A 10,363-nucleotide genomic window follows, 5' to 3' on the forward strand; every position below is an offset into this window, starting at 1 on the left:
ATATAGAACATGTATTCGGTCCCTTAGTTTTTTATTAAGTTTTGTTTTGTTTGTTTGATCTTTTTCATTAAATTGTAGTTAGATACATAATTTAAAAGGAAAATACAACTTTATAGCGTTATTATTATCAAGCAGGTTATATAAGAATAAAAATAAGACACATGAATGATATATTTTCCTTTCATTAGACACCATAAATGCATAAATTTTGACTTTAAATTTCTTCTAGAGATCCATTATTAGTTTTTATCTTAGGTTTTGTATATTATATCATAATCTATAAATAAGCAACCACTTTGTGCTTATGTTGATTGTACTATAGGCTTAGGGTGTTTTTCAAAATAAATGTGTTCACTCCCCCACCATATAACCATTCTTCATCAAAAATATCTGCTGACTCTATCTCTCACCATTCTCTTTATCTCCCCATCTGATTGGCTTTCTTGGATCCTTTTCTTTTTCTACACATATGAGGAGATATATATAGAGAGAGATATGGAGCAGAACCCTACCGCCCACCGCTTCACCACCCGACGATGGCGATGAGTGAACTCCACTGCTTCACAGTCCTACCAACCAACGACGACACTGAGTGGAATAGTCGGTTCTTTGGCGGCTAGGGTTCCGCTGGAAAGCGGACAAAGGAGATGATCGGAGGTTGTCGGCTCTGCTGCGTGCTCTTGTCCTGGTTCTTCAATTTTGGGTCAGGTTTGTTCTTTGGTTTTGAGGTTTACTTATCTGATTTTGATTTTATTGTTAGGTTTCTATATGTTTTTGAGGTCGATGGAATGGTTTTCATGGAATGTTTTTGTAATTTATCCTCAGCTTGATGTTGTTTTTGATTTATTTTGTGTGAGTTGAATGCATGTTAGAAAAGGTGGAGTGTTTTTGACTTTTCAGTCAAATTGGTCAACTCTAGGTTTAAGATTTATGTTGTAGATGTTAGGTTTTTGAAGTAAGATTGCAAACCACATTATACTGTACAGAATGATCTATACAAATAGAAAAAAAAAAGTGGATGTTAATTGGATGAAATCTGTAATAATGCTGCATTGGAGACATATTAGATTTGAAATGGAAATATATGTAACAGTCAAAGAAATGTTGACTACCGGATAGATTGATTGTTTTTAATTGGATTGTTGCAGATCTAATTCACATAGTAAAGGGATTTTAGATTTCATCTGGCTTGATGGTCCAATTTCCCTATTTTGTAAGGGTAAAAGAAAAGATAAAAAACTCACAAGGTACTTGATGTGAGTACATACGAAAATGGATATGAAAGAACAGTCTAATAAATTTTCTCTTTTTATTGAGAAATTGTCAATCAATTTTCAGCAGCGAACCATAGGATGGAGGTAGTAGGAGGCGTCAATCGAATCGGACAAACCAGATAAAATAGATGAACCATGAGCAGCGGAACTGCACGTGGTTTAATCACAAGCAGCAGACCAAACTTGAAGCAAAAATCAGGTACATCACTACGACCTGATGTTTCGAACTCCAACCTGATAGTTTCCTTTTTCTTACAGCAAAATGTTCTTTTTGTTCGAATGTGATCAGGTACACAACATAATGGTTTTTCCTTTTTTTGTTCCTTTTATATTTGGATTTGGTATATTAATCAGTAATTGTATATGATTAACTCTTCAAAATTAGTTTTATTTGGCAAAGATATGTGTCATATTGATGTTAAAGGTTTGTTTTCATGTTTTAGGTAACTCAATTAAAATAAACACTTAATTAAATCGTAAACTCATTTAAGGCCAGCACGTATTAATTAAGAGATGAGCCATCAAATATATCTTTTTTAGAATGACAAACTCACATACTCACAAAATATTACACCAATGTTCACTACGGGACTAGAACCCACACCTTACTACACTCATTAATACCATTAGGCTACCGGTTATTTGGTAATATTTTATATCTATTTTGCATTTTCTTTTATATATTCAGTATATTATGTTTTGTTTTATCTTTTAACACAATCATATATAAAGATAATTTTTTTGTGACAGCTTCAGTTCTTCGTTTCCTTAGCAAACATGTTAATGCTTTCAAAGAATTCCATCAAGTACCACCCCGTAAGTTGTTCTTTCCATGTTTTTTATTTTCTTTTGAAATGATTGAATTATATAACGTAACAACAAAGGCGCCACGACTAATAAGTTCATGTAATCAACCATGTTGTGTGTGTTCAATAAATATTACATAATGTGACATCAAAGATACTTAAGGTAACTGATTTATGAGGTGTTATTATATTCATGAATTAATGGTGACTAGATACCTTTTGAAATGGCCATGACATCCGGAAGTCAGCGGGGGTACATGGGATAATACTCACACGAAGCTAGAGGTTGTGAAAATGGAAGCTCATGTGCTTATATCTCTCGAATTAGAAATGGCCATGTAATCCTTGTATATGTCGCCAGTGGCCATGTGATTCGGTATTCCATAGGCCCATAGCTTACATTTCCAAAACATATAGTTTTATGAAATTAGATTTCAAAAGTAAAAATAATTGGTTGTGCAACACATGGTTTTAAAAAACGGCCGAGGCGTACGCCTCGAGGCGCGCCTCGAGGCGGGACGGTACAAAAACATTTCTGAAGCGGCGCCTCACCTTCTCTAATTAAACGTGCGCCTCAGTGTGGTGAGGCGTCTATTTCGTTCCGTTCCATATGATCTGAGGCGTACGTTTTTATTCTGGGCGGTAGATTTAGGGTTTTTTAGGCGGCAACTATTTTGGCGGGACTTTGTTTATCCCCTAAAGAGTAGCGGGCTTTTTTTTATCTATTTAACTACGCTAAATTCACAATCAAATCACCAAATCGTATCTGAATTCACAATCAAATCTCCAAATCTCCAAATCGTTCCTGTTTATCAATCGCCAAATTCACAATCGCTATTACAGGTGCCAATTTCTCATCCCCTCTTTTTAATCTCTATTGCTCAATCTCATCTTCAAGGTTAGTTTTAATCTTTATTGCTGAATCGCTACTTTGTTTAGTAATTTATTGCTACTGTTTACTATTATGATGATTAGTGATTAGTGATTAGTGATAATTAGTGAATATTGGTGATAATTAGTGAATACTGCTCAATCTATCAATCGCAGATTGGTGATTATCAATCTATCATTCTACTTCAGCCACCGAAAACATGCTTTGATTATCAATAATCTATTATTTGTTAACTGTTTAGTGATTATCTGTTTGATGTATATAATCTGTTAACTGTTTAATATTGTTGTTTTTAACTATATTGCTGTTTGATTATCAATCTGTTAACTGTTTAGTGATTATCAATCTGTTTGACTGTATATAATCTGTTTGATGTTTAATCTCAGATTATCAATGCTTTGATGTATATCAATCTGTTAACTATTTAATTTTGCTGTTTTAAACTATACACTGTTTGATTATCTGTTCACTATAATCTATTCACTGTTTAATATCAGATTATCAATGCTTTGATCATCAATAATAGTTTTCAATCTGTTAACTATTTAATTTTGCTATGTTGCTTGATTATCTGTTCAATATGATCTGTTCACTGTTTAATATCAGATTATCAATGCTTTGATTATCAATAATAGTTTTCAATTTGTTAACTATTTAGTTTTGCTGTTTTAAACTATATTGTTGCTTGATTATCTGTTCACTATGATATGTTCATTGTTTAATATCATATTTTAATATCAGATCATCAATGCTTTGATTATCAATAATCTGTTAACTGTTTAGTGATTATCAATCAGTTTTTGCTGATGTCTAGTAATGTGTAAGTAGTTTTTAGGGATGTTTAGTAAAAACGCAAGGAAAGATCCTTCTTGGAAGCATGGGGAAGAAGTTCAAGTGCCGAATCAGAAAAAGGGGTACAAATATGTAAAATGCAAATTCTGTAGTAAAGTGATTACCGGAGGAGTTAAGAGATTAAAGGAGCATCTTGCTTGTACACACAGAGATGTCGCAGCTTGTTCTCAAGTGCCCGCTGAAGTTAAAGAAGAAATGACACAATACTTGAAGGACTTCAAGAATATTAAATTTGCTGCCCAACGCAATTTTGAAGAGAATGTGGGAAGCAGGGCGTATTACACGGGTGGTAGCGCTAGTGTCAGTGATCGGGGTGTTAGAGGACCAATGGATCGGCATTTGGTGAATGAAGAAGGATCACAACCGACCGAAAAAATGACACCGGTGAATGCTAAAGAGCACCGAAACCAAGTGTCGAAGGATATTGGGAGATTCTTTTACGAGAACGGAATCCCATTTAACGTAGCAAATAGTCCTTCGTTTACTAGTATGCTACGTTCGGTTGGGAACTATGGACGAGGATTGAAGCCCCCTACGATGCATGAGTTAAGGACTTGGATCCTTAAAGAAGAAGTTAAGACAACCACCAAAATGGTGAACGAGATAAAAGCAACTTGGAAGACCACCGGGGTGTCATTGTTATCGGATGGTTGGTCGGACATGAGAAACCGTAGTCTAATCAATTTTTTGGTTAACAATCAATATGGCACAGTTTTTTTGAAAACGGTGGATGCATCAGATTGCGTTAAAGACGCTAACAAAATTTTCGAGTTGCTTGATGCGGTAGTCGAAGAAATCGAGGAAGATGTAGTCGTTCAAGTAGTGACCGACAATGCGAGTGCGTATAAAAAAGCCGGGGAGTTGTTGATGAAGAAGAGTGCCACAACATAAAAATGCATTGCTTAAAGCCAAAAAAATTAGCAATTTCATTTATAATCATCAATGGGTATTGAGTTTGGCACGAAAGACTCTTGGGAAAGATCTTCTTCGACCTTGCTCTACAAGATTCGCCACGGCTTTTTTGACCATACAAAGTGTGTATGATTCGAAAGACGCCTTGCAACAAATGTTTGTTTCAAACGAAACGAATCGAAGGCTTGTGCTTGGGCTTCCAAAAGTGATGGAAAAGAGGTAAAGAAAATAGTAATGGATGAAAGATTTTTTTGGCCTAGTGTGGTCTATGCTATTCAAACCACAGGCCCATTAGTTGAAGTATTGAGGATTGTTGACGGGGAGCAAACACCCGCAATGGGGTTTATCTATGGCGCCATGGACACGTGGAAAGAAAAGATTGCAAAGAACCTCAAAAATCGAATCTTCTTACAAAGAGATATGGGAAATTATCGATGAAAAATGGGATCTCAAAATGCATCGTGATTTGCGCTATTATCTAAATCCACGATTTCGATGGAGTCCTGATGTTTCCGAGCATCCCGAGATTAAGAGAGGATTATATGATGTCATGGCTCGACTCGTTAGGAACACGGACACATATTTGAAGATTGAAGAACAACTCATTCATTACAAGGAAAAGAAAGGATTGTTCGGCTATCGAGGTTCTTTAGCGACTTATCAGACACGTCCACCAGGTAAATTATTAAGTAATTATGTACTAAATTATTATAGCTTATCCAAATTAAATTATATACTAATTTTCTTAAACATATATAGTTACATGGTGGGGAGAATATGGAGATGATACTCCCGAACTCTTTTGCAATAAAGGTTTTGGGTCTTACATGTTCAGCTTCAGCTTGTGAACGTAATTGGAGTACGTTCAATCAAGTTCATACAAAGAGAAGAAACCGGTTGACCACCGAGAGGATGAACGATTTGGTTTATACCATGTACAATAGGAAGCTGAAGAATAAGTTTATAAAGAAATCTACTTTAAAAGAAGGAGATGATCCTTTAGTTGTTGAAAATGTTATGTCTGATGATGAGTGGATAGCCGATCCAAGTGGTGATGAAAGTGATATTGGAGGTGACGAGCCAAATGAGGAAGAAAGTGATGAGCCCATTAGAACAACTAGAGGTGGTGGGCCAACTAAAACACGTAGAGGTGGCGGGACAATTGAGAAGGGCGATGGAAGTTCATCTAACAAAAGGAAAACCGTTCAAACAATGTTGATTGACGAGGATGATGACGATGATGATGCGGATTGGGTTGAGGAAGATTGTGAAGATGACGAAGATGGGGAATTTTTAGCTATTTGAGTTTAATTAGAAACTATTTTTGTGTACTTTTGTGATGTTTTAGACTATTTGTGTCTTTTGTGATGTGTTTAAATTGTTGAATCTGATGTTTAGTATCTTTTTTTGTAATATATATATACATATATATATTTTTATATTTATTTATTAATACCGCCTCGGCCATACGCCTCGTTCCACCTCGAGGCATACGCCTCGTGAGGCGGAGGGAAAATGCCTCGAAAAGCGTTTCCGTTCTTTTAAACCTTGGTGCAACAACATATTTACGTGGCAGTTTTGGTAGGTGCATTTTCCTTGAGGTTTCAGGTATGATTTGTGTCCATTCACTTCTATTTTGATGTCAAATACTCAAATGAGTTTTTTTAATGATTAAAAAATGTATATATTTTGGAATAAATTCTTGACAGTTGTTTTGTAAGTTTATTAAAGATAGAGCATTTGATTCTTTCTTTATTATCTATTTATTGAATTTTTTTGCAAGTTTTTAGTAATTTTATCAAAGATGATCATGTATATATCACTGTATTATCCATCATTTGTCCAAGTGGGTTTTACTTGTAAGGTATTGTATAATAATGAATATAAAGTCTTGTGGAGATTTTGTTTGTTGCAGTTGTAGTTGTTATCTGGATTATTTGGAATAATCAGTAGTGTGGTGATGTCATCCTATCGGACTCTCATTTCTTGATATAGTTCGGTCTAGCAAGTTTTTGAATACGAGGAGTTGCTGGATATTGGTTATCATAATCGCTACTCTATCATTAACAATATCTTCAATGTACAAAAATATTTGACAAGACTCTCGACTTAGCATCTATATAGTTTTGAATGAGATATTAACATTTTGTTTCTTTTTTCAGGTCCATCACACATATATAGCTGCTAGATCTTATGGTGCTTTTAGAAGGTCCCAAGCCTGGAAAACTATCTGACGTATTGAGAATGAGGTAGATACTCATAAAACTCAAGCACCACAGCCCTATTCACCTTAAATATTTGACACCGCCGCCTGCTGATATGGATGTCAAGGCTGATGCAGCTAAAGATGCTATTGTTGTTGCTTAAGTGTGTTAATGGTGTTTCTGTCACCTCTCGGTTTTGTCAATATATAATAGTTCATTGAGGGAGGATTTTGAGTTTTAGACGTGAATGTAACTATGACATTTTTTTGGATCCAAAGAATTTGTCGATGTGACTTCGTTTAATAGACGTCCGGCTTTCTATAAATACAAACGTAATTAACACCGCATTCCGCCGCATTGCGGCGGGTAGTATATCTAGTTAATATATAAATATAAGTATTACATAAACTATTTAACACAGATACATGTGAACGTTACTCATTTTAAAATTTTCTTAATGTCTTTTATAGTTTAATAATATATTAACACAATATCAAATTCATATCTTAGATGAATATGTTAAAACTATTATTTCCTTATTTTACTCGTGATGAAAAAAGTTACCGTTCATAATAAAACTATAGTATCCACCCACTTTCCGATTTCATTTATCATGACCTTTTATCATAATCTTCCTCATAAACCTTTTTCATTTTCTCTCTCTAGATACATCACTCTTTCTTCTTTTCAAAACAAAGATACATCACTCTTTCTACACACTCTCCCTCTCACCTAACCATAACACCACCACCGTAACAACCATCGTTACCACCACTCTGATAATTCCAGCCAAGAACCACCAGCTGAAGAGTTTGGCCAAGAATCACCACCGACCTACCACCACACCTCAACCGTCACCGCAGCCAATTGTCTTTTTTTGGAGATGAAGACTTTTGTTTTGAATGTATTTTTTTATGTTTATTTCCAAAGTCTTGAAAATTAGCTCTAAGACGCGAATAAGACAAAATTATGCTTAGTGAAGGGTTCCACCCAACAGCTTTTGTTTGTAAAGACTGTATGTATAAGAAAATAATTTAACAGAGGTAGTACTATTTTAATTTGCAAGCATGGCATTTTTGTAATTATGTCGTGCACTGTTGCACCGACCATGCACTTTAAGATTATATAAACTAGGGTATTTCATCGCGCCTTGCGGCGGTACATTATCGCGAGTATTGGATCGGTATCGGTTTTGTTTCTTATAGTACAAGTACGATACACATGCACTAAGTATAAAAATCAACACGTGTTTTACATGATCGAAACGATAAAGATGAACACTGGTACCGACACCGATGTTCGAATGGTATCGATCATTTCAGATCGTCACGGTGCTGGTACCGATATTCATATATCGTTGCAGATAAATTTGTAGAAGTAAAAAATTATCTAAACCTTAAACAATAAAAATGAATATAGGAACCGGTACCAATGTTGTTTGATATGATACGATGTAAGTTTATTGAAAGCAACCCAATAAAATAAATACCGGTACTGAAAATTATATTGTTTGTATGGTTTTAGTACAATTCACTACGGTAGCGACACGACATCCGTTATTAAACATGAAGCCATAAAAATGAATACAACTACCGTAACCGGTCTTATTCACTACGCTATGGTAGCGATACGATGTCAATTTATCGAAAGTAAAACACAATAAAAATAGATATCCACACCGATGCAGATGTTGTTCGGTCATTTCAGTTCAGTTTGATGCGATAGCAACATAATTATCGTTCTCAATAAAAGTTATATCGCAATACTGAAAAAAAAAAACATAGAATGCAAGTTATTATGGAAAAAATCAAAATATGTGATGAATAAAATTATATTAAATAAATGAATAATATTTAAAGATAATTAATTAGCATTTATTGTCGGCTTCAGTTTGGTTTGGTACGACAACAATACAATATCCATATCCAATATAATTATATAGAAATGTTGAAAAAAATAAACATAATTGAAAAGTTAGATTTTTTATATAAGTTAACGAATACAACTTATTAAAAAACAAATAAAATAATGAATAAAATTTCATTAAAAAAGTATATCAAAATAAATAAATAAATAAACAAATACCATTCATCAAGACTATCGATTCATATAACCAAATTTATAAATATTTATGAATTAGAAGTGTGTATATATATATACATATAGAGAGAGAGAGAGGAAGGTTAACGTACAATAGCTCTTAACGTACGACCGGTACAACATATTAGTATGCACATTCATTTGAAAATTATGCACGTTATAAAACTCAAAAACCCTAATCACGCATGTTGGAAACATAAATCACGTACGTAACGAAAAGAAAATTGAAACGAATTGCACGAAATTGATCAATCCCAGGCTAATTGAAAAGAACACTAATCACGCATGTTATATCAACAAATTACGCATGTTATTTTTTTTTTTGCCGCGTACAGGTCGCACGTTATGGGCTATTGTATTTTACACTTTCTCTTTCTCTCTCTGTCTCTCTCTCTCTATATATAGTAGAGGCAACCCCTAAATTAGTTATAACAATAATCAACTATAATAATAGATACAATAATAAAGTAATAAAATAAATCTACTTGTTCATCAACATAATAATTTAATAAAATAAATCTGCTTTCAATGAACACTTATGATTCATATTCATATTCATATAATCTATACTATATAATAAAAGAAATCATTTGAGGGACACTTGTCATTATATGAGGCCATGTTTTATGGATAATTATAATATTAATTATATTATTAATATTAATAACTAATATATTTATATGTGAATACGGCTTAAAAGATAATACAATAATCAACATGCAACAAACGAATACATAAAAAATTCATACGTCATCTATCTATCTATTTATATTATTAATTTATCATTAAGTATTAAAAATATTAGTTATCTATCTATCTATTTATATTATTAATTTATCATTTTAAAGTATTAAAAATATTAGTTATATATATCAAATAATAGTTATAATATATATATTTATTTAGGTGAAAAAAAATAATTGAGATCATCCAATAGAACGCCATGTGTCCTTTTATGATATAGAAAATCAAATAAATAATATTATAAATGAGAAGTTTACATTAAATTTAAATTAAAGTATAATTATCTATAGTTAAGTAGAAGTGTTAAATAAAATAATATTTAGTAGGAGTATCTATATTACTATATAAAGCTTTTCTTATGTAAAAAATGGTAAATTCCCATCAAATTTTAAGATGACATATATCCTTTTATTTTAAATGATGTAATTATCTCTAGTAAACTTTAAACTTTTACCATTGTATATATAATGCTAGACATAAAATCAAAAAAATATTTTGGATGACATCAATAACTTAAGACATAATATAATTATATGTATAATATGCACTTTTTAATAAAATAATACCAAAGAAAATTAC

The 10,363-nt window shown here is 32.9% G+C and overlaps 1 protein-coding gene across 16 annotated transcripts; it reads left to right on the forward strand.

Annotated features, from left to right (window-relative positions):
• The first annotated feature begins 378 nt into the window (after positions 1 to 378).
• Positions 379 to 7,265, forward strand: LOC110899062. 16 transcript variants are annotated; one of them, XR_004891431.1, is made up of 7 exons: positions 379 to 708; positions 1,149 to 1,247; positions 1,339 to 1,473; positions 2,025 to 2,090; positions 2,924 to 2,978; positions 6,652 to 6,816; positions 6,899 to 7,265. XR_004891431.1 is itself a non-coding variant. In XM_022145936.2 (7 exons), exons 4-6 carry the CDS (start codon positions 2,052 to 2,054, stop codon positions 4,713 to 4,715), a joined length of 1,002 nt encoding a protein of 333 aa, XP_022001628.1. In that variant the 5' UTR covers positions 383 to 708; positions 1,149 to 1,256; positions 1,339 to 1,473; positions 2,025 to 2,051; the 3' UTR covers positions 4,716 to 5,413; positions 5,496 to 6,181. The 16 variants fall into 16 exon arrangements, 12 of the variants coding, with proteins under 12 accessions (XP_022001628.1, XP_022001625.1, XP_022001629.1 ...); XM_022145936.2 differs by lacking the exons at positions 6,652 to 6,816; positions 6,899 to 7,265 and adding exons at positions 3,808 to 5,413; positions 5,496 to 6,181 and having other exon boundaries at positions 383 to 708; positions 1,149 to 1,256; XM_022145933.2 differs by lacking the exons at positions 6,652 to 6,816; positions 6,899 to 7,265 and adding exons at positions 3,808 to 5,413; positions 5,496 to 6,181 and having other exon boundaries at positions 383 to 708.
• Positions 7,266 to 10,363: the final 3,098 nt, after the last annotated feature.

Source organism: Helianthus annuus, chromosome 4 (assembly GCF_002127325.2).
Source record: "Helianthus annuus cultivar XRQ/B chromosome 4, HanXRQr2.0-SUNRISE, whole genome shotgun sequence".
NCBI classification, from domain to species: domain Eukaryota; kingdom Viridiplantae; phylum Streptophyta; class Magnoliopsida; order Asterales; family Asteraceae; genus Helianthus; species Helianthus annuus.

What these genes read in the sequence shown, in the direction of transcription:
- LOC110899062 (XM_022145936.2), top strand. Translation starts at nt 2,052, where the DNA reads ATGTTAATGCTTTCAAAGAATTCCATCAAGTACCACCCC. An exon ending in ATTCCATCAAGTACCACCCC is followed by an intron (nt 2,091 to 2,923) that starts GTAAGTTGTTCT and finishes TCGCTATTACAG; the next exon opens with GTGCCAATTTCTCATCCCCT. An exon ending in TGCTCAATCTCATCTTCAAG is followed by an intron (nt 2,979 to 3,807) that starts GTTAGTTTTAAT and finishes AGTAGTTTTTAG; the next exon opens with GGATGTTTAGTAAAAACGCA.